The sequence below is a fragment of the Chlamydotis macqueenii genome, chromosome 15 (genome assembly GCF_036417535.1).
Source record: "Chlamydotis macqueenii isolate bChlMac1 chromosome 15, bChlMac1.mat, whole genome shotgun sequence".
NCBI classification, from domain to species: Eukaryota; Metazoa; Chordata; class Aves; order Otidiformes; family Otididae; genus Chlamydotis; species Chlamydotis macqueenii.
The window spans coordinates 3,187,684-3,214,762 of record NC_141570.1 but is presented as its reverse complement, the minus strand read 5'-3'; the positions used below and the strand labels follow the sequence as shown (position 1 = coordinate 3,214,762).

General features: G+C 67.9%; 2 protein-coding genes across 4 annotated transcripts in view; one reads left to right on the top strand and one right to left on the bottom strand.

Annotated features, from left to right (window-relative positions):
* Window positions 1-13,766, top strand: part of RAI1 (retinoic acid induced 1) — a 71,727-nt gene extending 57,961 nt beyond the window's left edge. For all 3 annotated transcript variants that reach the window (XM_086760148.1, XM_086760149.1, XM_086760151.1), the window contains 4 exons: window positions 5,958-11,574; window positions 12,576-12,669; window positions 13,004-13,053; window positions 13,518-13,766. In XM_086760148.1, the coding sequence (XP_086616274.1) occupies window positions 5,974-11,574; window positions 12,576-12,669; window positions 13,004-13,053; window positions 13,518-13,532 (5,760 nt within the window). In that variant the 5' untranslated portion in view covers window positions 5,958-5,973 and the 3' untranslated portion in view covers window positions 13,533-13,766. The remainder of the gene's footprint in view (window positions 1-5,957; window positions 11,575-12,575; window positions 12,670-13,003; window positions 13,054-13,517) is intronic.
* A 1,574-nt stretch (window positions 13,767-15,340) lies between these two features.
* SREBF1 (sterol regulatory element binding transcription factor 1) lies at window positions 15,341-25,567 on the bottom strand. Its single transcript, XM_086759726.1, has 19 exons — window positions 25,347-25,567; window positions 22,639-23,022; window positions 22,349-22,494; window positions 22,132-22,272; window positions 21,834-22,052; window positions 21,636-21,750; window positions 21,341-21,552; window positions 20,750-20,954; window positions 19,977-20,161; window positions 19,631-19,892; window positions 19,368-19,534; window positions 19,084-19,252; window positions 18,895-19,003; window positions 18,706-18,815; window positions 18,468-18,600; window positions 18,130-18,292; window positions 17,304-17,489; window positions 17,098-17,209; window positions 15,341-16,922 (listed from the first exon to the last, which is right to left on the bottom strand). Exons 1-19 carry the CDS (start codon window positions 25,450-25,452, stop codon window positions 16,699-16,701), a joined length of 3,348 nt encoding a protein of 1,115 aa, XP_086615852.1. The 5' UTR covers window positions 25,453-25,567; the 3' UTR covers window positions 15,341-16,698.
* Between the last annotated feature and the right edge of the window lie 1,512 nt (window positions 25,568-27,079).

Here is a 27,079-nt window from a genome sequence, read left to right as displayed (position 1 = left end):
CCAGCCCAGTGGTGCTGTCTGGGAATGGGATTCCCGTCCGTGCAAACCTGCACCACCGCAGAGGTGGGGAAACTGAGGCACAGTGGGGAGTGGGCCCATCCCAGCCGGGTTTCCCGTGCGGGGTGCAGGATGGCTCCGAGCTCAGGTCCCACCGCCGGGTTTGGTGTGGTTTTGCCCGGCCGGAGGGCTCGGCGGGCGCCCGCAAGCCAACGGAGCGTGGGGGCCCGTGAGCCATCCTCATCACTTTCCCGTGCACCCTCGTGTTCAACGGCATCCGCTTGCGGCATCCCTGAGCCGCCGGCTCACGAGACAGCCGAGTGCGGAGTGGATCCGGGACCGGGGCGAGGATCCATTGGCCCTCCCGTCCTTGGGAGAACTTTTATTTGCATCTGGAGAGCCCTGCTTGGTGACGAAGGCGGCCGTGGCCGGCGTCTCCCCGCTTGCTCTGCTCCCCTCTCCTTGTTTTCTGTGCGGGGATGTGGTTTTCCATCCTGCTTCGAGGGGAAAGCGAGGCAGAGGGGCAAAATGGGGCATGGGGGAGGTAATATTAGCGGTCGCAGTAATGAGTGGAATGGTTAATTATTGCTGGAATTGGAGTGAGTCAGGCCAAGAGCGGGAGGGGAGGGAGGAAGGAAGAAGGATCCCGACCCGTCAGGCAAAGAGAAATGGGAGCGTGCCGAGCCCCGGCCGGGCTGTCGCTTCACGCCGGCACCGCGTCGCTCGCTCCTCTCCAGGCTGGAGGGTTGGCTGAAGGTCGCCGCCGTGGCCACCAGCCGCGGTTGCGCCCGGCCGTGCCCCCGGCACGGGCTCGCTTTGCCCGTCCTCATCGCGGGCAGCCCGCGCCGGCAGGTCCGCGGCAGGATTTAGGTGCGGAGGCTGGGAGAGCCGGGTCGCTCCGTGACCCCGGCCGTATTTCCAGCCTGACGACAGGTTTGTTTTCCTCTCCCCGCCGGCGCCCCAAGGTTGATGTCAGTCCCCTTGCTGGGAAGCGAGAACACGCGTTGCCTCCCTCCATGTTACGGCCAGCGGTGAATTTTGCTCCGGAGCTCGCTTCCCCGCCGGAGAGGGAATTTGCCCAGGAAGGCTTAGGCTGAGCATCTGCTTTGCAGTGAGCCTCCAGCCTTTTTTTTTCTTTTTTTTTCCCCTTTTTTCTTTTTTTTCCCTTTTCCCTTCCTTTTTCTTTTTCCTCCTTTTTTCCCTTTTCTTTTTTCTTTTTTCTTTCTTTGCTCTTTCTTTTTTTTCCTTGTTTTTTTCTTTTTTTTCTTTTTTTTTTTTCCTTTTTCTTCCTTTTTTTCCCCTCCCTTCCTTTTCAAATCCTCAAATCCTTCCTTGCCAGCTGGCATTTTCCAGCAGCAAGACACAACGCAGCAACTCGCTCAGACTCTCAGAGCCTCCCCATCCTCCCCAGCCCGACCCTCTGCCAACCTCCCAGCCCTGACATCAAGGACCCGAACCCCCTCCTCCCCAAAGAAAGGAGGAAAAACCGAGGGGAGAGAGGATGGAGCTGGCGGAGGAGCCGGATTTCCATGCGAGGGGATGGGGTTGGGGAGGCCGCGGGCTTCCCCTGGCAAGCGACGGAGGAACGGGGGCCAGCAGAAACGTTGAGTCATGAGTGCGGTTCGCAGGCGATGTTTTTTTGCCCAAGTAAAATTCCTCCCTGGGGAGGAGCAGAGCTGGGGGTGGGGGGGGCAGGGATGAAGGTCTGCGCTCCCTAAATGGGGCGCTGAGCTGTAGGTGGGGATGCAGCCCATTAAAATGGGAATTCCCTGGGCAGATCCCCCCCTCCCAAAACCCATGGAGAGGAGGAACCTGCCCAGGGAATTCCCCAGCAGCTCTCTGGGAGGAGCAGCATGATCTGGGGGGGCTGCAGGAGATGGGGACCCCATCCCTCCTCCTCCTCTTCCTTGCTACCCGCATCCGCCCACCCCCGCGCAATGGGCGGCGCAGCCCCAGCTCCATTTATCATCATCTGCGGGCAAGTGAAGTGTGCAAGGAACAGCTGCTCCGGTCGGCTGAGCGCCGAAAGAGGGGGGGAACGCGGCGACGGAGGCGGGGGAGCCGGGGGCTGGGGTCTGCCCTGTGGGTGCCCCCCACCCCACCACCCTCAGTCGCTGCGCTGGGACGGAGCGTTGGTGTTGTGGTGTTGTGCTGGTGGGGATGGGGGGGTTTGGGGGGGGCATTGGGGAGAGGGTGTGATAACGGGGTGCATTGGAGGGGGTGTCTTAAAGGGGTTCATTGGGGAGAGGGTGTGGTAAGGGGGTGCATTTCCCCCCTCCCCACCTCCCCGTTTCTCCCCTCCCTCCGTAAGCGAATTCTCCGGAGCAGTTTGCAGCGTGGCAGCCGGCCAGAAAGGGTTTCTTTAAACTCCACCAGCTCACGATTAAACAAATCCAGGGCTGATGCTCGTTGATAGGCGCTTATTCCCTCCTGAGAGCCACTGAAGGGGGCCGGGGGGGTCCAGCCGTTTGCCCCCCACCCCAATGCTGCCTCACTGCACCCCTGGGTGGTGGAGGCGAGGGCTGGAGGGGGTTTGGGGTGAGGAGCAGGGGTCCGCGGTGCCAGCGCCGCTCCGATGGCCAAGCGTCCCCCTGCGAGAGCGCGCTGCTATTTTTAGTCGTTGAGTCCTCGTTGATGGCGCAGCAGCGAAGGCGAGGGAGCAGCCGGAGGAGCAGCAGGGCTGGGGACGCTGGATCAGGCCCCACGGGATGAGCGGCAGCTGGGAAGCGAGGCCGGGATGCGGGGGGCCGGGGGATGCCCACTGCCCCTGGGGCCGAGGCGTTGGGGGTCATGGGTGCTTACCGAGGGTGACCTGGCATGGAAGGTCCTGGGCTGCCTTTGGAAAGCTCCGGATTCTGCCCTGCCGTCTCTCTACCAGCCGAGGGGGAAGGGGGAGGAAAGGAGAGAAGGAAGGGAAGGAAGGAGGGATAGAGAGGGAGGAGAATAACACCAAACCCAGCCACGCAGCACAAATCCTCCCGAGCAGCAGGCAGGCTGCGAGCCGCTGCGCAGGCAGGCGTCTGCAGCGGCGGGGATGCGCTGGCCTGGCAGCGCCGCGTGGTGCCCCGGCTCGGCTGCCGGCACCAGCCCCGCGCAGCGCGTCCGCCCCGCGCGGCACACCAGCTCCGTGCGCCGCATCAGCCCCGCGCAGCACAGCGTGGCCTCGTGCACCGCGGTATGGCCCTGGGTCAGGCACCGGCTCTGGGCGATGCAGCAGGTCCTGCGTGTCCGCGAAGGGTGACACCAGGGCTGTGCTGGGAGCTGTGGGCCTGACTGGGCTGTCCACGTGTCCCTGGGAACCGAGGGGACGGGATGCTCCAGGGTGGGGTGGGATGCTCCGGGATGGACGTAGCCAGAGGCGAGCACGACTCCTTGCCTTACGGGGACAGGATCACGCTGGCTTTGGGCACCGTGATGGCCCCGAGTCCCTGCCTCGTCCCACGGATGCCCTGGGGACCCCTTCCCACGGACCCACACTGCCGTGGCTTTGCCGGGCTGGCCCAGGGCAGGCGTCGGTCCGCAGCCATGCGTCCAAGGCCTCGTATCGATTCCCACCGCGGAGGCAGCAGGAGCCAGGCTGGAAACTTCTTCAGGGCCGGGAGAACGTGTCTGGCAGGGATGTGGCGGGAGGAACGAGCATGCAGGGCCCCCGGGACGCGGCGGCGGCCACCTCCCCCTCCCGAGAAGGGCCGTCACCTCGCTGCTGTCGACAGCTTGATTTGATGCCATTAAAGCGTTTGCTCGGAAACAGCCTGCATCAGGCGGCAACATCTGTCACGGCCTTTCTCCGGCAACGCTGCGGCAGAGCCAGGGCAGAGCTGGCCTCCGGCTCCTCGGAGAGGTCCTGGTGCTGCCGGTGCCGAGTGTGTCCCCTCCTGTCCCCAAACAGCAGCATCCCAGCCCTGGCAGAGCCCCGCTCCCGGGCGGCCTGCGAGGAGACGGGGCCGTGGCTCCGGACAAGGGGGCCTGGTGGGATTTTGGCTCGGCCACGTCTGCCTGGCAGGCCGCACGTGCGTCCCCTCCGCGTGCCGCTGAGCGACCCAGCCCCTTGCACCGCTGCTTCTCCTCCGCCTGGCTCTGTCCCAGCTGTTTGAAAAAGTAACAGCAATTAATTAATAACGATAATTAATAATAGAAGGGAAAAGGGGAACAAACCTCCCCTTAAAGCACCGACCCTGGGTCTTCTCAAGCCGATTTCGTTTTCCAAACCTGCTCCCGCGTGGAGCGCGAGGGGCCCTTTTCTCCCTTTAATTTTCTCGCCGCCGCCCGCGGCTGCCCCAGAGGCCTGGCTTTGATTTTGCTGCCTTTGTTCCGGCAGCCCCGGCGCAGGACGGGGCAGCACCGCACCCGCGCTGCGGCGGGGGCTTTCGCACCGACCTCACCGGGATTTTGGGTTTAGCCGTGTCCGGTTGCCCGCACAGCCTGCGATACGGGGGAGCGATGTGGAAAGCATCCGAAAGGGGATGGGCGGGATGAGGGGCCGGGGTGCCGGGCTGGCGTGGGTGGCACTGAGCCCGGCTCCAGCGGTGCTTGTGATCAAACCAGCGATGCCATTGCATGGCTATGGCAGAGCTGCCGACAAAGGGACCGTCCGGAGCCGGAGCCATGCGCCGATTGTGGCGGTGGCACGAGGGTGGCACATAGCCCCCTCCGGCGTGGCTGGCACCGCAGGGAGATGTGCCAGGGAGCACGGCCGGGCTCGGCTCTGCCGCTGGGTGCCAGGCGTGGGACACCGCCAGCGTCCCATTCTCTCCCCTCGTTACGCTCGGCGCCGTAATGAAGGCAGAGGGGACAGCACCGGCGTCACCAGCTCTGCCACCAGCGAGCCTTTCATGAGCCCCCGCAAGCCGCTTTGACTGCCTCCGAGATCAAACCGGTGACCCAGGTGCTTCCTTGCGCCTCACGCGAGCGGGGCCAGGAAGTGGGGAGGTTTAATGACGGCGGTGACGAGGCGCTGGGCTAATAGACGTCTGTTGGCGGGAGCAGACAGCTTCCAGATGGTATCGCACCGGGCAGGGGGGATCGGCTGGGGCCGGGGGGGCTGCGGGAGGCAGCAGCAGGCAGAGACGGGCAGAGCCAGCGACTTGAAATGGCTTTTTTTTTTTTTTTTTTTTTTTTTTTTGCAGCAGAGCCTGCGGTTCTGGCCCTCCACGCTGCTGCTTCCAGTAATTAGCCCAATAATTAAAAAGAATGGCGATAAGCGGGGTGTTCGGAGGGGCTCGCAGGATCCCGGCGTCCCCGGGGAGGGCGTGTGAGGAGGGGGGGTAAGCGATTTGCAGAGGCGCTGGGTGCGTGAAATGCAGATCATGGGGGCTGGGGGACCCGAGCGCAGCGCAGGGGGTCGCTGTGCTGCGTGGGGCAGGCAGGGAGGGGGTTTGTTCGCCCTGCAAATCCAGTGTTGGCGGCAGAGATAGGGAAGACTCCCAGCAGCGGGGTCAGGAGAGCTGGCTGCGCGCGTCGCAGGCAGGGAGGAGGCAGCCGGACCCCTGCTCGTGGGCACCGTGCTGCGGAGCGGGGCGATGCAGCGCGGGGCGATGCGAGGCCATCCGATGGAGGACGATGCGGGGCAACGCAAGGTGAGGGGACGCGGCGCCGAACGATGTAACGCGAGGTGACAGGATGCGACGCGGGGCAGCGCGAGGTGGTGCCAAGCCAGCTGCTGCGATCTGGGGCGGCGCAGGGCAGTGCTGCGCCGGGTGATGTTGATGATGCGAGGCGATGCGATGCAGAGTGACGCAGTGCAAGGGGATACGATGCAGGGTGACGCCATGCAAGACGATGTGACGCAGTGCAGGGCGATGCGAGGCGATGCAGCGCCGGTGGCACCGGGCCCCAGCCGGCGAGGCGACGCCCCGGCGGCTGCGCACGCGACACGGCCCCTCTCCGTGCGCGGCCGCGCTCTCTGGCCCGCCGCGGTGGTGATGCTTCATTTGAATTCTCGCCTCTCTCTCTCTTCGCAGATAACCAGCCCGCGCCATGCAGTCCTTTCGAGAAAGGTGTGGTTTCCATGGCAACCAGCAGAGCTACCAGCCGACTTCACAAGATACATCACGCCTGGAGAATTACAGGCATCAAAGTCAGGCAGGGCCGAACTGCGAGCGGCAGAGGCTGGTGGCGAAGGAGTACTACAGTCAGCAGCAACTGCCGTACTCGGGCTACGAGAACAGCGCCGTGGAGAAATACCACCGGGGAAACAAGCAATTAGCGGGGCAGCAGCTGCAAGGCAGGCCGGCCTTTTCCAATTACGCCGTGCAGGAGAACAGCCCTTACCCGGCCCGCTATTCGGGGGACGAGAGCCTGCAGGCGTGGGGCGGCCAGCCGCAGGCGCTGCCCGGCGGCGTGGCCAAGTATGAGGACAGCTTGATGAAGAAGACGGCGGCGCTGGCGGGTGGGCGGCCGTACCACGAGCCGGCGGCCGCCTCGCTGCCCTTCCGGACTCACTTTCAGCAGCAGCAGCAGCAGCAGCAGCAGCAGCAGCAGCAGCAGCCGCCCGCGCTCCCCTACCCCAAGCTGCAGCGGCAGAAGCTGCCCAACGACGTCTCCTCGCCCATGCCCTTCTCGCAGAGCCCCCACTTCGGGCAGCACTCGCAGTCCTTCCCCGCTTCCTCCACCTACTCCTCGGTGCCGGGGGGCAGCCAGCCGGCGCACTCCTACAAGAGCTGCACGGCACCCTCGGGGCAGCCGCCGCTGGAGCGGCCCCTGGGCAACGCCGCCAGCCTGGCCCCCGGCCCCCGCGTGCCCAACCTGCACGGCTACCAGCCCAACCGCATCGGCTACGAGCAGCCCCCGCCGCCGCCGCCGCAGCCCCCGCAGCCGCCGCCGCAGCCCCCGCAGCCGCCGCAGCCCCCGCAGCCGCCGCAGCCCTTGCAGGGCCGGCATCACGCCCCGGAGACCCTCCACTACCAAAACCTGGCCAAGTACCAACATTACAACCAGCCGGGCCAGACCTACTGCCAGGGCGACGCGCCGCCCGTCCGGACGCCGGAGCAGTACTACCAAACCTTCAGCCCCAGCGCCAGCCATTCGCCGGCTCGCTCCGTCGGCAGGTCCCCATCCTACAGCTCCACGCCCTCCCCGCTGATGCCCAACCTGGAGAACTTCCAGTACAGCCAGCAGCCGCTGAGCGCCGGCGCCTTCCCGGCCGGCATCACGGACCACAGCCATTTCATGCCGCTGCTGAACCCTTCTCCCACTGACGGGACGAGCCCCGACGCTCAATCCGGGAACTGCAAAAACTTGCAGAAGGAGAAGCTGCCCGAAAACCTGCTGTCGGACCTGAGCCTGCAGAGCTTGACGGCGCTCACCTCCCAGGTGGAGAACATCTCCAACACCGTCCAGCAGCTGCTGCTCTCCAAGGCGGCCGTGCCCCAGAAAAAGGGCGTCAAGACCCCGGCGAGGACCCCCGAGCAGCTCAAGGGGCAACACTGCAGCCCCGAGAGCAGCACCTACTCGGCGGAGCAGGTGGGGACCCCCCTGTCCGACCCGCTGAGCACCCCCCAGTCCGTCCACGCCGAGACGCAGGACGCCGACTATCTCAGCGGGTCGGAGGATCAGCTGGAGAGGAGTTTCCTGTACTGCAATCAGAACCGCAGCCCTGCCCGCGTCAACAGCAACTCCAAGGCGAAGCCCGAGTCGGTGTCCACCTGCTCCGTAACCTCCCCGGATGACATGTCCACCAAATCGGATGATTCCTTCCAGAGCATCCACGCCAGCCTGCCCCTGGAGACCTTCACCAAGTACGTGACCAATGAACGGGACTGTCCCCGGCTGCTCCTCAGCGCTCTGTCCCAGGAGGAGCTGGCTTCCGAGATCATCGTCTTGCAGGATGCCATCAGTGAGAAGGCGGACAAAGCCTGGGCCAACTCGCCCATGCTGAGCAAGGAGGCTACCAAGTCCCCCTTCCAGCTGGAGAACCACCGGCCCTGCCTGGACTCCATGGTGAAGGGCGCCTGGCCCAGCCAGGGTGACTCCAGCACGCTTACCGAGCCCATCAAGCTGGACAAGGCTTCAGGGGCCAGCGCGGGGAAGGACTTCAGCGAGGAGGTGTACGAGGGTCCCCAGGTGGAGTTCACAGCTGCCGAGACCAAGGACGCGTTGAAGGACGCTGCCCCGCTGGCCTTCGACTCCAAGCCCAGCATCCCGGCGGCGACGTCGAGCGCGGGAGCCACCGGCTACAGCTGCTACTCAAACACCACCGCCAACTCGGTGGGGTCCGAGAACGCCATGGAGCACTTCGAGTGGCCGGAGGAGAGCCTGGGGGAGGCGTGCCTGCGGTGGAAGGACCTGCAAGCCACCGACCTCCCCAAGGGCTTGTTCCCCAGCAAATTGGTGGGCTCCTGCAAGGAGAAAAAAAATGCCTGCGGCTTGGATCTGTGCGACGGTGAGCAGCCGGCCAAGAGCGAGCCGGCCCGGGACTTTGGCCAGCAGGTGATGGAGGAGGAGGAGGAGGAGACGCTGACCTACGACGAAGCGGCAAAGGCGGACAGCGAGAGGTGGCTGCAGGACACCCGGCACTGCTGCTCGACCGGGGACTTCAGCGAGATCCCCATCATCTCCTCGCCGGAGCTGAAGGAGTCGGACCTGGAGGCAGAAGAGTACTCCTCGCTCTGCGAGCTGGCCGGCTCAGAGCAGAAGTCGGTGACGTACGACGCCTCATCGCCCAAGCCCCCGGAGATGCCCGCCGTGCTGTCCTCCAGCGAGGTGCCTGTGTCTGCAGAGGAGACCGTCAGCACGGTGGAGAAGGAGAGCTCGGCTCCCGCCGCGCGCCTGTCCGGCCAGTCCGTCATCCTGCTGGGCCCCGCCGTGGGCACGGAGACCAAGGTGAAGAGCTGGTTCAAGTCCTCCCTGCCCCACATCCAGCCCGAGGAGGAGAGCGGTGGAGGGGAGATGTCCCACCACCCGGAGGTGGCCGATGCCCAATCCGCCCCGTCGGTCGCGGTGAAGCAGCAGCTCGCTCCCGAAAACACGCTGGGGAAGATGGAGCCGGTCTCACGGGGCAAGAGCCTTCGCAACAAGAGGGTCCACTGCCGGCTGCCGGAGGGGGACGGCCGCGGCGGCGCCGTGCCCAGCCCCTTCAGTGACTTGCCAGCAGCCGGCGGCGTGGCCGGCACCTGCCTCGGGCCAGACAGCCAGGCGGAGACACCGAGCAAGAACGCCCACAGCCAAACGCCCCGGTTTCCAGCCGAGGGTCTGCCGGCGCGCATGTGCACTCGCTCCTTCACCGCCCTCGCCGAACCCCGCGCCCCGGCGCCGCTGGAGGGGCTGAAGGCCCCCGCGCACCAGGAGAAGCTGGGGAAGAAGCCCACCTGCGGCGTGAAGCAGCGAGTGGCTTTCAAAGCCAGGAAGCGCAGCGGCCGGCCGGCCCCCAAGGTGGTCCAGAACGCCGGCGGCGACGCCACCCTCCTGGTGCCCAGCTTGGTGATGGCGGAGGAGGCGGCGGGACCGACACCGCCGGAGGGGGACTCGGTGGAGGCAGGGGAGAGGGACCAGCGGTCGATGATCCTGCGCTCCCGGACGAAGACGCAGGAGGTTTTCTACACCAAGAGGCGGCGGGGCAAGCGGGCGGCCGATGTCCGGCTGAAGAACTGCAAGGCGCCCAAGAAGCTGATCTCCAACAACCACCTCCCACCCGCCTTCAAGCTGGCGGCCCCGGGCAGCCCCCACAAGGAAGGCAAGGTGGGCGCCAGGATGAAGCTGCCCAAAGCAGGGCCGGGCGTGGGGGGCAAGATGTCTGAGCGGCCCTTGCACTCGCTGAAGAGAAAGTCCACCTTCATCTCTCCCATCCCCGCCAAGAAGAGGAACCTGGTCCTGCGGAGCAACAGCGGCGGCGCGAAGGAGGAGAAGCTGGAGGCTCCCACCAGCCTCTTCAAGAAGATGCCCATGGCCAGGAAGGTGAAAGCCAAGCTGCCACCCAAAAGCTCCGGAGAAGCCGTCCCAAAGCCCCCCCCGCCGAAGGAAGCCCCTGACGTCTGCATCAAGATCACCTCCCGGGCGGCCTTCCAGGAGGCCACCAAGACCAAAGTGCTGCCTCCCCGCAAGGGCCGCGGCCTCAAGCTGGAGGCCATCGTCCAGAAGATCACCTCGCCCAACCTGAAGAAGTTTGCCTGCAAACCGGCAGCCACGGTGGCAGCAGCCACCTACAGCATGTCCCTGAGCCCGGCGGGGCCGGAGAGGGAGCGGGCGGTGAAGCACGGCGGGGTGGCTCCGGCGGCGGGCGACACGCGGCTCCCCAAACCGGTGGCAGCACAGAAGGCTCCCGCCACGCCGCCGGCCGAGCAGCTCTGCCGAAACCCCAATGGCCGAGCGCCGAAGGGGAAGCTGGGCGGCGGGAAGAAGCTCTCTGCCGAGGGCTGCCAGGGCGAGGCTGGTGCCCCGGCCATGGGGACGCAGCCCGGCTCCGCCATGGCGGCCAAGAGCCTGGGGCTTCTGCCCAAGAAGAGGAACCGCAAGGGCAAAGCGGCGGCGCTGGGCATGGCCAAGGCACCTCTGGGCCCCACGCCGCTGCCGCCGCCGCCCCGGGAGCGCGCGGCCGGCCCGGGCGGCGGGGAGGAGGCACCACGGGAGGGCAAGAAACCAAAGAGCGAGGAGAAGGAGGCGGGCGGCAGCGAGGGTCCCCCCGAGGGACGCTCTGCCGCCGGGCCGGCGCGGGGGCCGAAACCGCGGGCCAACCACTCCAACTACAACGGCTACTCCAAGCGGCAGCGGAAGCGGCTGGCCCACGGCAAGGCCAAGGCGGTGCCGGCGCGGTGCAAGAGCCGCGGCAAGCGGCGGCGGCAGGCCCAGCAGGCCCCGTTGCTGCAGCCGGCCGAGCCCGAGATCCGGCTGAAGTACATCTCCTGCAAGCGGCTGCGGTCGGACAATCGGGCCCCCCCCTTCGCCCCCTATGTCCACGTGGAGCGACGCGGCGAGTTCACCACCACCTGCACCGTCGTCAACTCGCCCGGCGAGGAGGTCAGGCTGCAACGGGGACCGACCGGCTCGACGCCGCGGCCGCGGGCGGCCCTGCCCGCCTCCTCCACCATGCACATGGGGCCGGTGGTGTCGAAGGCGCTGAGTGCCGCCTGCCTGGTCTGCTGCCTGTGCCGCAACCCCGCCAACTACAAGGACCTGGGGGACCTCTGCGGGCCCTACTACCCCGAGGACTGTCTGCCCAAGAAGAAGTCGCGGCTGAAGGAGAAGGCGCGGGCGGAAGGGCCGGGCGAGGACGCCATCCCGCCCGCCGCAGTCGAGCGGGCGGCGCGAGGGACGGAAGGCGGCTGCGGCGCCGGCGGCAAGGCGGCGCGGCCGGAGGTTGCGGCCGAGGCGGCCAAGCAGAGCGCGCTGCGGTCCAGCCCGCGGGGCATGTTTCGTAGGCTGCAGAGCTGCTACTGCTGTGACGAGAGGACAGAGGGCGAGGAGGCGGCCGAAAAGCCCCGGCGGCACGAATGTCACAAGGCCGAGTCCCCGCCGCAGGAGCCGGCGGGCGACACGCAGGAGCACTGGTTGCACGAGGCCTGTGCCGTATGGACCGCTGGGGTTTTCCTGGTGGCGGGGAAGCTCTACGGGCTGCAGGAGGCCGTCAAGGCGGCTGCCGACCTGGTAAGAGCTCGGCTGCCCGCCCGGCACGGCACGGCACGGAACGGCACGGCACACCGGGGCGGCCTCTCCCGCTGGCCTCCTTCAGCCGAAGCCGTTCCCGTGGCTGCGCCTCCGGCCGGGATGAAAATTAAGAGGGTCGGCCCCGACGAGTGGTCCTGGGAGAGCGGGTTGGGTGCTCACACGCCGTGAACCCTCCAGATTTGTGCTGCTGCGTCTCTGATAGCACCCAAAGCCCCTGGTTTAGGCGTAGAAGCGTTTATTTATGTTGTTTAACTTTTGGGAGGGTAGCAGGGCCCCCCCCCGGGTCCGTGAGGATTCTGAGCCCGGTGGGTCGCATCCCCTGGCCCAGTCGTGCGTCGCATGGGGTGGCTCGGAGGGGGACAGCCATGGCCTGGCGAAGGCAGGGTGGGCGACAAAAATGCGGCGGCCTGACGCTGCAGGGATGGGCTGCAGGGGAAGGGGAGCCAGAGGAAGGGGATGGCCCTGCCCTGCTTCTCTTCCAGAGCCAGAGGGGCACGGGCACGTCGAGCGAGCGAAATGGGGAGGATGCTGCTGGGAGCTCGCCACGGGGACACGGGGGAGAGGGAGGGGACAAGCCCCCTGGTACCGGATTTGGGGCTGGCCATATTCCCTACCTGCCCCCCGTGGGGCCAAGGGCTCCCATCCCCGCAGCACCCATTGGGGACGGGAGGTGGGGATGGTGGGGGTCCTCTGCCACCGAGCCGCGGCACGGCCCAGGCCGCGTCCCTTCACCCCACGGCGGGTGGCTGCGGGCTCGGTGCCGCCCGGGGAGAAATCTCGCGCGTGGCTGCGGGCGGCCGAGCGAGGTGCGCCAGCGCGGGAGGAAGGATGCTGCCCGGGGGACACAGGGACGCCGGCGCGATGTCCTTGCGGCCGGGGCCGTCGAGGTGCTTTGCTGCTGCGTTGGGCTCTGACGGGGTCTTCTCTGTCTCTCTGCCTCTCTCCTTCCTCGCTCCGAATTCCCCGGGGTGCGTTTCAAGAAGTGCTCGAGCTGCCAGCAAGCGGGAGCCACGGTGGGCTGCTGCCAGAAGGGGTGTCCCCACGCCTACCACTACGCGTGTGCCGTCGACACAGGTGAGCCCGGCCACGGGGACAGGGGTACGGGGACACCCCCCCCCCCCCCACCGGCACCCCCAGACCCAGCTGGCCGCAGGGCCGGCCATTCCACGACGCTCGAGCCCACCCAAGGGCCAGGGTGGGCTCGTGGTTCCCTGCCTGCCGGGATGGTGATGCCCCTTGCACCGCTAGTGCCGGCTGGTGTCATGAGTTTGGGTGGCCTCAGCTGCACCCTTCGTGCAAACGCTGTGGCCGGTGGCGGGAGGCCGTGGAGGACGCCGTGTCCTCGCTGCTCGGGGACCGCCATCCCGCAGCGCCGGGACTGCCCTGATGCGGCCTTCTCTCCTCGCAGGTTGCTTGTTAACCGAAGAGAGCTTCTCTCTGAAGTGTCCCAAACACAAGGTAAGCCCGGAGCCCCCCACCTCGCGCCCCCTCCCAGTGCTTCACAGCCCCTGGGGTTGGGGGTCCTGCCTTCGGACTGCGCCCCCCTGGGACACCCCGCTCCACAGCCCACCCGCTCTGGGTGCTCAGCCCCACGTGGGACGGGGCGTCGTGGTGGGGCATTGCGTCCCTGGGGGATACTGGGCCACCCAGGAACCCCTCCACTGCGGGGACAAGCCAGCCAGGCCCGGGACCCCCGGCCGGGTTACCGGGGGGGGTTATCCCCCCCCTTCCCTGTGCACTGAGCGGGTGGTGGGCCACTGATCCCCCGCGTCTCGGGTGGGCACCCAGTTATTCACGAGTGGCTGCTGATGGGGACATCCCCACCAGCCCGGGTGACCGGACCCCAGGGGACATCGCCCCCCTCACCCCCAGTGGGACCACCGGGCTGCTCCCCACTGACCCCCCCCCCCTTTTCCCCGCAGAGGCAGCCGGTGTAGCTCCCAGCCAGGGACCGGCGGAGGAGGCAGCGCCCCGGGAGCGGAGCGGGGCCGGGCCGGGCCGTACCGGGACTCGCCCCCGCCGCAGGTGGGCGCAGCGCTGCCGCCCCCTTCCCGTGTCCCCCCAAACCCCCGAGCCCGTTCCGGGCGGGCCGAGCCAGCGCCGGGTTTTCCCTCCCGCCCCGCGCCCCGGCAAAACCCGGCCTGGATCTACGGGAGGACGGGACGGGATCCCCCCGGCCCGGGATCGCTGCACATGGGGAGGGGCGGGGTGGGGAGGGGGGGGGTGTCGGGGAGGGGGGGGGTGTACGAGGGGGGGGTCTCGGCGATGTTGTCTTACTGTGGGGCCGCCAGACCCCCCGCGGGTCCTGGCTCCCCATATCTCACACTGATCTGATCTGAGATGTTGCCTTCAGCAAACCTCACGGTGTCTGTATATACGTGCGGCGGAGAAAAGGAACACAAAAAAGACAAAAAAAAGACCAAAAAAAGGATAAAAAAAAAAAAAGAAAAAAAAAAAGGTACAAACAACGGCCTGCTGTTTGAAACACCACTCTGCTTTTTCCGTTTCGTTCTTCCATCTCCTGTCTGCCCACCCTGTCCCGGGGTGCCAGCCCCTGCGCCCAGCACCCAGGTCCCCACCGGGGCGATGGGCGCTTGGCTGGACCCTTGGGCACCCACCGGGCTGCCCCTGCCCCAGTCTCTCCCTCCAAACCCCGGCCCATTGCACCCCACCACCCTCCCACTCCGTGGGGCGCTGGCGCTGCTGGGACCGGGACACGTGGTCCTGCTCTGCGGGACCCCAAAAACCAACCCTCCTCCCTCTGCTCGGCCTCGCCAGCACCTCTGTGGCTCCTCCGGCTGGGACGGGCTCTGGGTGCTCAACACTGGGCTCTTGGTGCTGAACGCCAGGCTCTGGGTGCTGAACCCCATGGCCCTGGGTGCAAGCAGCACAGAAATGGCTTCCAGTGAGGTCCTTGCTGGAGGAGGAGGAGGAGGAGGCACTTGCTTCCTGCCTCTGCATGGCCCTGGCTCTCCCATCGCTGCCTTGGGCGCTGGATTTGTTCCGCTCCCTCAGCTTTCGCTTCCCGGCCTCCTTGTGGGAACTGGGGGGCTGCCCAGTGCTGGGATCGCCCCCCCGACCGTGTCCCTGCGGGGAGCCCTGTGTGACTCCCCGATCTCCGCACCCCGCCCTCGCACCACCCGCACCCCAAATAACCAACCCGGGGCGAATCAACCCCAGATCCCATCCCAAAACCAGAGCCGCCAGCCGCAAAGCATCCTGCAGAGGAGGGGGTGCAGCCCTGGCCCCCCCTCCGTACCCCCCGGCCCCGACCCCGCAGAGCCAGCGCCCCGCGTCCCCGCCGCCTGTCGCGTCCCCTCCGTCCCACCCAGCCCCTCGCCCTCAAGGTTTGCTGGCCACAAAACGTCATTTCAGCAGCTCGCCTCGGACACCGGAGCGAAAAACACACGTTTAAAATAAAAAAAAAAACACACACACACAAAAAAAAAAAAAGAAGGGAGAAAGAAAAGAAGAAAAAGAATAATAAAAATGATTAATTTAAAGGAAAAAAAAAAATAAAACTCCCGGTGTCCCTGGCAGCGTTGCCTGAAATGTGGCTATTTTTAGTGACATCTTGTACATATGACTGTAAAATGGTAAACGGTGTGTATTATATATTGCCTCATTATATAGTGTATATATATGTATACATATACATATATATAATATATATGAAGACTGTAAATGTTAAGACTAGTGTTCTTATTAGTATATTGCTTCACACTGAAGATTGTGTGTAACAAGCTGTTTCTAAAAGATGTTTATTTTCCTTAAGAGTAAAAACCAGGTCATTGCATTCAGAGCGTCAATAAAGATACAACGATTGTTTTGGAAGTACGGGCGCCCTGCTCGCCGCCTCTCTTTCTCCTGGGGGGCTCCTGGGGGTCACCCCCTCCCGGGTCGAGCCAGCCCCCGGCTGGTGCCGTGGTCCCCAAGTGTCACCGGCACCGGGGGGGGGGGGGGTCTCGCTTTAGGGTTGGGCTGGAGGGGATGGGGGTGGGGTGTGGGTGGGGGGGCAGCACCCCCGGTTTGGGGTCCTTGGCACCCAGTGTCCCTGTCCCTGCCACCCTTGTCCCCCCCATTCCATGCAGCCCTCCCCTGCGAAGGGAAGGCAGGACCCACACCGGGGATGCCCACCCTGGGTTGGGGGGGGTCTCCTTGCCCCAGCCAGGCTGTGTGTGCCCCCCCCAGTTCAGTGTCTGTCCCCAGTCCCCCCAGTCCAGCACACACCGGTATAAATAATCAGCTTTAATTGTCTGTACAAAACTCTCCAACTATGAAAATATTGTTTAAAAAGGCAAGGCGGGGGGTGGGGGGGAAGGGTGGGGGGCTATGTACAAGGAGGGGCACAGCAAGGGGATGAGGGGGACCCACCAGCCCCCCCCCCCGGACCCCCTGCCACCCTGCCATCCCTTCTCTGGAAGCACTCAGGCCTGGGGGCAGTGGCAGCTCCTAACTGGGGGGACTGGTCAGTGCTGGGGATGGGGGGGCGATAGGCTGGGGGTCCTCTCCCCACGGCCGTGGTTGGGGAGTGGGCCCTTCACCACCACCCCCAAATCCCATCATGGGGGCAAAGCTGAGGCGCCCCAAGCCCCCTCGCAGCAGTGGGACCCACGGGGGACCAGGCAGGGACACCAGGAGAGGGGGGGCGACGGCGGGCCCCCCACCCTGTGCTGGGGTACTGGGTGGCACGGGGGGTAACTGGGTGGTACTGGGAGGTACTGGGGGGCACTGGGGCCCAGGCTGGCCCAGCATCCCCAGTGCCCTGCAATACTGTGACAGTGTCACTAGAGGTCCCCACGTCCCGTCACCCGAACGGGCTGGGGACGGGGACAGAGCCACGGGGGTGACTGAGCACACGCGGGGTGCCCCACGCGTGGCTGTCCCACACCGGGAGCCCCCCCAAACCCCTCCACCATCACCCTGCCCCTCCTCACCCACCCTCACCTTAAAAACTGCTCCCTAACACCATCCCGCAGAAGGGGCTCCCGGCCCGGGGTGGGGAAACTGAGGCACGCGCCTTCCCTCGTCCCAGACCCAAGCGGGCTAGCAGGTGGGCTAGCAGGGGGAGGGGCTGGCAGCGTGCCCCCCCCACCTCCCCGGCTAGCCCGATGTGACGGTGGTGCCGCTGCCCAGCTTGATGATCATCTGCTGGCAGTCGTGCAGCGTCTGCTTGTCCCCCAGCTTCTCCAGCGTGCGGGCGGCCTCGGCCAGCATGCCCACGCGCTGGCCCGGGCCCGAGAGGAAGCTGGGCGGGAGGTAGCAGGAGGCCAGCAGCAAGGCCTCGGCGTGCTCCCGCGGCGTGGGGTGGCTCTCGGGCTCGCCGGCTGCGGGGAGAAGCGGCCATCAGCCCCGCGGACCGCTTGGGAAGCCACCCACGGGTGCTCCGGCATGGGAGCCGTTCACCCACCTCCAACCCCATCAGCCAGCCCTGTTTGGGTGGGGAGCAGGGCGTCCCGCACCCCGTGTCCCCCACCCCGTGTCCCCCGCCCCGTGTCCCACCTGTTTTGCTGCCCTGCACCCCTCTCCTCCGCAGGCTGCGGTCCAGCAGCTGGTGGGTACGCGTGGGGCTGGCGCGGGCCATCAGCCTGGCCGTGGCTTCATGCAGGAAAACCTGGAGAAAAAATAAAATAAAAAAATAAAATAAGGGGACGGTCAGCGCGGCCGGGCACAGGGGGACGCGGCAGGAGGAGGGTCGGGGGGCTCACCCGGCGCATGGCGGGGCGGAGGGTCTGGGCCAGGCGGCGCAGGCTGCTGAGGTCTTGCTGGAAGCCGCGCAGCTCGAGGGCGGAGGCCTGGTAGAGGCAGCTGCGCTGCTGGCTGAGGCTCATCTGCTGCTGCCACAGGTTGGTGCGCGTGACCAGGAGCAGGTCGCAGAGCAGGAGCTGGACCGCCTGCGTGGGGGGGACAGGGGGGGCTGCGTGAGCTGGGGGGCGGGCGGGTGGTGGGGGTCCCTGCGGGGGGCGGCGTGAGCTAGGGGAAGGATGGACGGATGGATGGATGGATGGACAGATAGATGGATGGACAGACGGACGGAGGGACGGCGGGTGGTGGGGGGTCCCTGCGGGGGGCTGCGTGAGCTGGGGGAAGGATGGACGGATGGATGGATGGATGGACAGATAGATGGATGGACAGACGGACAGAGGGACGGCGGGTGGTGGGGGGTCCCTGCGGGGGGCTGCGTGAGCTGGGGGGGACGGGTGGATGGGGGGTGGTGGGGGGTCCCTGCAGGGGGCTGGGTGAGCTGGGGGAAGGATGGATGGATGGACGGATGGATGGACAGATGGACGGATGGATGGATGGATGGACGGACGGACGGACGGCGGGTGCTGGGGGGTCCCTGCGGGCAGGCACTGGCTGCGCGGGACCCCCGCCGGGCTGCACGGCAGGGGCATTGCACTCCCAGTCTGACACATGCAATGCAACTACAATGCACCCCTGCGAGGGCCGGGGGCACCTCCCGCGAGGGACGGGCGCTCCCCCCACCCCTCCACCCCAGGCTGGGCATCCCACCCTCCCCAAACCCCCCCTCACCTTGTCGATGGCGCCCTTGGGGGGGCTGCCCAGCTCCAGGCTCTCCCGCAGGCAGCTGCTGGCCTTCTCGCAGTGGGTCAGGCTGGCCTGGCTCCCGTCCTGCTTGCTCAGCATGGCCCGCACGGCTCTGAAGGAGTGCAGTGCGGCGCGGGGCAGGGGCTTCCTGCGATTTGGGGGGCACACCGGTCACTGCGGACCCCCCGCTTAGCACGGCCGTGCCCCCTCCTCAGCAGAGAGCGGCGCTCAAAGTGCGTTAGCAGGGGTTGTGTCAACCCAAAAAGGAGGGGAGGGGTGCGACGAGCTGCCCCCCCCCCCGTCCCCGCGGCCCCCGCACTCACTCGGAGCTCTGCAGCGCCCGCGGCATGGTCTCCACCAGCGGGTAGAGGCGCTCAGCCCCCTCCTCGTCTCCCTGCAGCCAGTGAATGACCGCGCCGACGATGGACGCCCACCACTTGGACACGGGGTCGGTGCCTGCGGGGCGGGAGGGACACGGGAGCGGAGGTGTTCACCACTCCCGTGGGACATCCCACCCACGCAAAGCGTCCCTCGAGGTGGGGACACACGCGTGGGCCTCACCTGTGACGGCCGCCAAGCCGGAGCTGATGGAGGGCGCGGGGCCGGGCTCGCCGCTGGCGTCGGAGCAGCCGTTGAGCAGCTGGAGGTACTCCAGCGCGTCAGAGAAGCGCCTGCGGGGAAGCGGGGCTGTGAGCGGGACTGTCCCCACGCCGGGCGCAGGGAGCGGGGGGTCCCCACCCCGGCGCTTACCCCTCTCCCTGGGCGGCGGGGCGGCCGGGCTCGGGCACGGCCACGCAGCACAGCGCCTTCTCCAAAAGGTGCTCGCGGAAGAGCTGGGTCACCTCCGCCAGCGGGTCCACTGCGGCACGGAGGGGCGGTGAGCGGGCACGCTTCCGCCCCGAAACGGGGGGTTCGGGGGTGCCGAGGCGGGGGGGTTACCTGGGTTGCCGGCTGAGCTGTAGATGGTTTCCCTCGGGACGCCCTTGACGGCCCAGTCGCCGTCAACGAAGAAGCGGTGGCCCAAGGGGTGGCACAGCCACTGCATGGCGGGGGGCACGGCCCCGCCGTGCGACAGGGCCACACGCCGGGCGCTGCAGAGGAAGGGGCGCTGCGGGGAGAGCGGGGGGGTGGGGTCAGGGGACCCCACACTGGGCCCCAGGGGACGCAGGGGACCCCCCCACACCCCCCCAGCCCCACGGCGGAGGGGGCTGCCCCGCACTCACAGCCAAGAAGTGGAAGCAGCGGTGCAGGCTGGCCTTGACCCGCAGGGCGGCCGCCACGTAGATCTCGGCCAGGGCGGCCACGGAGACGGCGTCGCCGGCGCACTCGGCCAAGTTGACGGCGCTCAGCGCCAGGTTGATGGCCAGCAGGTGCCCGCCGGCCTGCTTCCCTGCGGGGACGGCGACGGGGGGCTCAGGGAGGGACGGCGGCGGCGGGTGGGTCCCTGTCCCCCCACCCCTCCCCTCCGCGGTGCGGGGGGCCATACCGGCGAGGTGGAGCTGGTGCAGGCGGTGGTAGGTCATGGCGGCGTCGCGGGCGCTCTGACGGACGTGGGCGGCGGGCGGGGGGTCGTGGCGCAGCCCCCCGGCGCGGGCGGCCAGCCAGCGGCCCACCCAGAGGCGCTGGAGCAGGTGGCGCAGGAGGCTCCAGAGCAGGCTGCACGCCAGGTCCCCGTGCGAAGCCGGCAGCGGCCGTCCCAGTGCCCCCAGCGCCGTCCGCAGGTGCTGGGCCCCCTGGGCAAAGTCCCCCTGCCGCCCCACAGGGGAGATGGGGGGGTCAGCGCAGGCGGCGGGGGGCATCACGCAGGGTGCGGGAAGGGGAGCAGGGTTTACCCGGTCGAGGTCCAGGTCGGCCTGCCGGCGGTGCCGCCAGAAGAGGACGGAGGGCTCGGAGTGGGGGCGGGTGACGGGCTCCCCGCAGACGAAGAGCCGCACCACCGCCCCCAGCACCAGCGTGGCGTTCAGCGCCCAGAAGGCCAGCGTGGGCCACAGCCACTGCGACCACCCCCACGGCTCCTCTGCGCGGGGAGTGCGGGGTCAGCGCCCACTCCAGGGGCTCCATCCCGGTGGCCTTCACCCCGCGCCCACCTCAAGAGCCTCCACTCCAACAGCGTCCACCCCAACAACCTCCATCCCCATGGCCTCCGCATCCACACCAGCACCCTCCACCTCCATCATCTCCCAACTCAGACCCATCCCAAGACCCCCTCCCTTATGGCCCTCACCCCGTGCCCACCCTGACCACCTGCACCTTGATGGTCTCCTCTCCAACAGCCTCCATCCCAATGGCCTTCACCCCATGCCCACCCCAACAGCCACCACCTCGGTGGGTTCCACCCCAACAGCCTCAACCCAGGCAGCTCCTACCGCACACCCACCCCAACGTCCTGCACCCCAAGGGTCTTCACCTCAACAGCCTCCACCTCATGCCCGCCCTGACGTCCTCCATCCCAAGGGCCTTTGCCTTGAGCCCACCCTGCCAGCCTCCATCCCACACCTACCCCAAAAGCCTCCACCCCAGTGGTGTCCACCCCCATGGCCCACCTCAACAACTTCCATCCCAGCGGCCTCCACCCCCAGAGCCCCCAGCCCATGCCAGAGCTTACCCACGGCGCCAGACTCAGCCATGATGCTCCTGCCGGGCCCAGCGGTGCCCGAGCTCCCCACGGAGGCCGGGGCACCGGCGCCCCGGAGGAGGGAGGCCAGGGGGTTGCAGGAGAGGCAGAGGAAGACGAAGGCGCAGAGGGCCATGCGGGAGCGGTCCAGCATGCCCTGGCTGCTGGGCGAGGGCGGCAGGCGCTCCTGCTTCACCTGCGCGGGCAGAGCTGCCGTGAGCCCCCGGGGCAGGGGCGCGGGGCACGGGCACGGGTATGGGGTGTGGTGATGGGGCGCAGGCACGGGGCATCGGTACGGGCATGGGGTACAGGGCACGAGCACGGTGCTGGGGCACAGGGACGGGATGCAGGGCGTGGGGCACAGGGATGGGATACAGGGCGTGGGGCACGTTTTGGGGTATAGAGCATGAGGTGCAGCAGCCCACTGCACCCCAGGATGCCCCCGTAGCCCTCCCTCCAGCCCCAAATTGAGTGAGGAGCAGCCTCAGGGAGCCAGGCCAGAGCTCCCAGCTCCTTTCCCCTTCGCTCTCGGCACCCCCGGGGCGACGCAGCGGGTCCCCCACCTCACCCGGGGTCCCCCACCTTGCCGTGCTCGCAGAGGGGGCTGTCGGGCTCCGAGTCGCTGCTGCTGTTGCTGCTGCCCCCGCTGAGCGAGAGCGGGCTGCTGTGGGACGGCGAGCCCACGTCCGAGGGCGGCGGCGTCAGCATCTCCATCACCTCTGCCTTCACCACCTCCATGGGGGCCTCCGCCTTGGCCCCCCCGCTGCAGGAGGCCACCAGGTCCTTCAGGGACGCTGCGGGGAGCACAGGAGGCTGAGGGGTGCCGGGGGCGTTCGGGGCAAGCCCCCCCCACCCCAAGACCTGCCCCTCCACTCACATTTCTTCTGCACGGCCATCTTCAGGGTGAGGTTCTCCTGCTTCAGCTTCTGGTTGCTCTGCTGCAGGAAGCGGATGTACTCGATCGCCTTCCTCAGGATCGCCGACTTGTTGAGCTGCCGGCGGAGAGGGACAGCTCAGCCCAAATGGCGGGCGAAACCCCCCCGCCTCACCCACCCGGTGCCCCACCGGCCCCCACCTTGGCCTCGGTGCCCACCACCAGGTCCTTGAGCTCCACGATCTTGTCGTTGATGGAGGAGCGGTAGCGTTTCTCGATGGCGTTGTGCGCCGTGCGCTTCTCCCCCCTGCTCTGCACCAGCGCCGGTTTCCCGCTGGGCGCCAGCCGGTTGATGGGCAGCTTTTCGGCGTCCACTACCAGCGGCACCGTGGCCAGGATGGCCCCTCCGCTCACCAGCGCCTGCGGGGATGCGGGGCGGCATCGCTGGGGGTCCCCGAGCATCCCCCCCACCCCGGAGCTCCCCGACGCAGCAACCTACCGGCACCTGCAGCGGCGCGGCAGAGCCGCCGGTGCTGGTGCCCAGGGAGGTGATGCCGGAGGTCTTGGCGCTGCCGGCGTCCGTCTTGACGGCCGTCAGCAGCAGGGAGTCAGCCTTGATGAAATGGGGCTGCAGCAGGACCTGGGGGGCAGTGGGGGGTCAGCGGGGCTGGGACGGGGTAGGCACTGGGACTCCCAACCCCCGGTCCTGTGCTTACCGGCACCGGCTGGATCTGGGGCGAGACGGGCTGCGCGGCGGCGGGGGCCAGGAGCTGCTGGGGTGCCGCGCTCTGCACCGGGCCGGGCAGCGCCACGGGCTGTGGGGCGGGCAGGGGGCTGGGCCCCGCACCCCCCGGCTGCACGGCTGGGCACGGAGCAGAGGACAGCATCACCGGACCCCGCAGCACCAGCCCACCCCGGCAACCCCCATCCCGCAGGACCCCCACCCCCGCAACAAGCCCCCTCCCCACCCGGGGACTCCCCGCCACGCACCCCCCCAAATCCTTACCGGAGAAGCCGTGCTGGTTCTGGTAGCCCACCAAGGGCTGGGGGCTGAACTGGCCGGGGGACGCGGGGACGAAACTGGGGGCCAGCATCACGCCGGGCTGGGGCTGGCTGCTGGGGACGGCCGCCGGCTCCTCCTTGACGCCCGGAGCCGGCGTTGGCAGAATCGGGGCAGGGGGCTGCGGGGCGAAGGTTGCCATCCCGGGGGGCCCTGGGTAGCCGTTGCCGGTGGGGGCGGCGGGGGGCGGCTTGCTGGGCCCCAGGTAGGTGTCGAGGGTGCCCGGGGTGGGAGGGAGCGCCGGGGGCGCGGCGCTGTCGGGGGCACTGAACGGGGAGTCAAACAGCCCCGAGAAGTCATTGTCCGGCGTGTTGATCAGCTGCAGCATGTCTGCAAAACAACTCATGCTGTCACCCGCTGCCCCGGCCCTGTCACAAGGGTCCCCCAAAGCCCTGGGGGTCCCCCGGCTCAGCCCAGTGCTGCCCACCCCACAGCTCGGCACTTTTGGGGAGGGAACCCCATAACACAAAGAGAAAATTCCCCAAAGGTCCGGGAATCGTGCCGGCCTCCCAGCCGTCGTCTCGCTGGGGAAAATGAGGCACGGCGCTCACAACCCAGCCACCAGCAGCTGGAGGTTTCCAGCCTGGTTTGGGGGTGGCAGGGCACACCCCCCAGAGGTCTCAGGGGGCAGAGACGGGCTCGTGCCATCTCCTTTATTTATCCCGTACTGGGACCCCCCGAGACACCCCTGAGTCGAGGGGAGGGGGTGCTCGGGCTGGGACAGAGGGGTGGCACACCCGGGACGTGCCAGACCCCCATGCCAGGCGTGCCTGCCCACCGAACCCCCCCGGCAGGGCGAGCGCGGAGTTAAATAAAATAGTCTTGGGGGGACCCGGGTGCCCCCGGGGGGTCCTCATCCACCCCCCCACCCACAGATCAGGGTGTCCCGAGATGTCCCCGCCGAGCTGTACTGGGATGCTCCCACCAAAGCGTCCCAGGATGCCCCCGCCGTGGCACCCCCAGACACACAGACCCCGGGGGATGCCCCCATGGTGGGGGATGCCCCCACCATGGAACCCCCAACCGTGCCCCCTCCAAGCCCCCACCGAGCTGCGCAGCCCCCGGCCACCCACCCTGGGGTGCAGCACGCCGGGAGGGGCCGCAGCAGTGAACCCCACTGAGTGAGGAAGAGGAGGATGGCGAGGAGGGGGTACCTTCGAAGGGGCGCTCCGCGGCGGCGGGCGCAGGGAGGGGTCCCCAGGAACAGGCTGCAGCCCCCCGCTCAGCCCCGCGTTGCGCCGTGAGGAGGCACCGGGATATTTCTGAGCCATGTTCTCGCTTCCTCCCCGCCCGCCGCTGCCCGCGCCAGGCCTGGAGCGCAGCCGGCCCGTGGGGTGATGCGACTCCGCCAATCGCCGCCCGCCGCCCCCAGACAGCCCCGCGGTCGTGCCAAGGTGAGCCCGGCACGGGTTACTGCCGGGCACCCTGCTGTAACCCGCCGGCGGTTATTTGGGGTCAACCGGATTTAATCCCTTCACCCCCTTGCCCCCCGCGCCAGGCCAGCCCAACGCGACCTGGCACCCACGCCGTCCGCACGAGACGGGCGCCCGGCGGTGCCACGGTTGCCGCTACCCCGCCGTTTCGGGCTGCGGGGGCAAAACTACGTGGCTGTGGGTCCTGGTCAGGGCACCCACATCCTTGGGTGGGCACAGGGACAAGGGACGAGCCGCGGTCACCCGGGGACGGGTGGCAAACAGGTGGGACAACCACGATGCAAAGGAGCGCGGCAAAACCCCACAGCGGGACACCCTCGCCCCGTACGGCTGATTTCGTGGGTCCCAGGGGACCCGTGGGGACGGCGGCACGCCGAAACCTCGCCGGGGGAGGTGACACGGCACCTCAGTGTGCCCTGATCCAACCCGACCATCGCTGAGATGAGTTTCCAGTCCTCAGACGTCACCTCCACGCCGGCTCCTGGCATCGATGGAGGGTTTGGCCACCATCGCGCCCACCTCGCCGCGTGCTCCACCGGCTCTGCCGGTACACGCCGAACGGCGCGTACCGGCAGAGCCGGTGGAGCACGCGGCGAGGTGGGCGCGGGTCTGGCCAAAAAAACCCAACTTTTTTTGGCTAAAGCCATGGTAACGTTGCGTCCAGCACCGGTAAGACCCCGGTGCCGCGGCGGTGGGGGAGAGGGTCCCCCTCGGTGCCATCCCCATCCCACGGACCCCCTCGTCCCCCCAGTTCGGTCCCAGTTCCGACGGGGAACCCCAGCCCCATTCCAGGTTGGGCGACTGGAAAGAACCCAGGAGTCGTGGAGGGAACGACCGGGAGTAACCCCGCCGGTGACGTCACGGGGGGAGGGGCTAAAAGCGACACGATGCTGCAGACGGCGGGGGCCCCGTCGGGGCTGTCCCGGCACCGGTACCTTCAACCTGGGGGTCTCGCTGCCCTGCACCCCCCACCCCCTTTCCCGTTCCGCTCCTCCCCGCCACGAACCGGCCCCTCCGGTACCGGATCCAGCCCCGACTCTACACCGGCTGCAGCAGCTCCGTGTCGTCCGTCCGTGTCCCCCCCACCCCACACCGAGCCCCGGGGACCGCACCGAACCCAGCCCCCCCGGTTGTGCACCCCAACCCCGCGATCGCACCGACCCCAGCCCCCTCCCGTCCCGCCCCCCCCCCCCCCCGTCCGGGGCCCGGCTCGGGACGCACCGTCGATGTCGCTGAGCAGAGCCGTGTCGATGTCGCTGGCCCCGGAGAGGCCGAAGGTCGGCGCCAGCCCCTCCAGGGCCCCATCGTCGAAGGCCGGGCCGCTCATCCCGCTGCCGTCTAGGAGCGGGGGGACCGCCCGCCCGCCATGGGCCGCGCCGGCCCGGGGAGAGGGGAGGAACGGGACGAGCGGCTCCCGCGAACCCTGCCCAGACCCTGCTACCGGGCAGCGGAGGGAGAGGGGGGGAAGAGGAGGAGGAGGAGGAGGAGGAGGAGGAGGAGGAGGAGCCGCCGCTTCCCCGCCCCGCGGCCGCTTCCCCGCCCCGCACCGCCGGCACGGGGACCCGCAGCTCCCGGGCTGCTGCGGGCGGGGACCCGGTGCGGCGGGACCGGAGCGGGGAGCGAGGGAGGCTGCAGCCTCTCAGCAGGGCACCGGTCCTCTGCGGACAGGCACCGAGCCATGGGGACAGTCACCGAGCCCTTGAGATGGCCATCAACCCCTGGGGACAGTCACCAACCCCTGGGGACAGTCACCAACCTCTGGGGACAGTCACCAACCCCTGGGGACAGGCACTGAAACCTTGGGGTGGGCATAAACCCCCAGGGACAGTCACTGAGCCCTGGGGACCGGCACTGAGCCCTGGTGACAGGCATCAACCCCTGGGGACAGGTACCAAGCCCTGGGGACAGTCACCGACCCCTGGAGATGGGCACCGACCCCTTGGGACGGTCATGAACCCCCGGGGACAGGCACCAAGTACCTGTGCTGGGCACTGAAGACCACGCTGTCCCGGCTTGGGGCACGCGTGGGAGCAGGCAGGAGGACTGGCGTGGGGAGAAGGTGGTGGCTGTAGGTGCAGGAAGCCCCCAGAACCTCTTGGAGGCCACACGGCAGGGCCACCGCGTCACCTCTGGAGGCTCCTGCGGGTCCCAGCGCGGAGGAACGTCTGTTTCCAGGTCCAGGGCCTGTCCCAGCACCGCTGCCAGCCCACGGCGCGGCCCAGGGTGGGAGAAGCTCCCCCAGCGCCGGTTAGGGGATGCCAAATGGCCGACGCCGCCCTGTGAGCCCACCCACGCTCCTGGGTGCGAACCAGGAAAAAACCCTGCCCAGCGCAGCAGGGGGGTCACCGGGGGCCACCTGGAGCACCCTGTGGGTGCACGGGCACTGCCGATCCCTCCGCACCCTCACCCCCCGCTCGAGCCTCCCGAAGCCGGGGACGTCACCCTGTGCCCGAGCTGGGGACGAGCCCACGGAGCCCCGGCTCAGCTCCGCGCCCACGGCTGGGGCAGCGTCACCCGCACGCAGGGCAGCGGCGGCTGCTCGGACAAACGCCAAACGCCACGAAAGAAAAACCCCACAACCTGCCATGAGGTGGCTCGGGGCGGGGGGGACCATGAATCCCCACTCCCCCCCCGACTTTTTGATTCCGGTCACCAGGAAGAAGCCAGGCTCCGTGGCAGCGGGGAGTTTTCCTTCGCTTTCAGGAAAGCGCTGGGAGCAGTTTTTGGAGGAGGGGGCAGGTTTCCAGGGCCGGAGAGATGGATGCACCGTGGCCCCGGGAGATTTTAGGGCAGCCTCGCACCAACGTGAGGGTCACATGCGGGACCCGGGACGCAGCTTTCCTGGTGGGACATGGAGTTGGGGGGGGGAACTCCGACGCATCAACGCGGCTTTATTTTTGCACGAGGCGCGGGCGAAGCCGCATTTCGCAGAGCTCCTTCCCGGACCCCAAGCT

What these genes read in the sequence shown, in the direction of transcription:
- SREBF1 (XM_086759726.1), bottom strand. Translation starts at nt 25,452, where the DNA reads ATGAGCGGCCCGGCCTTCGACGATGGGGCCCTGGAGGGGCTGGCGCCG. An exon ending in CCGCGCCGCTGCAGGTGCCG is followed by an intron (nt 22,053 to 22,131) that starts GTAGGTTGCTGC and finishes GCATCCCCGCAG; the next exon opens with GCGCTGGTGAGCGGAGGGGC. An exon ending in GGTGCAGGGCAGCAAAACAG is followed by an intron (nt 16,923 to 17,097) that starts GTGGGACACGGG and finishes TTCTCCCCGCAG; the next exon opens with CCGGCGAGCCCGAGAGCCAC.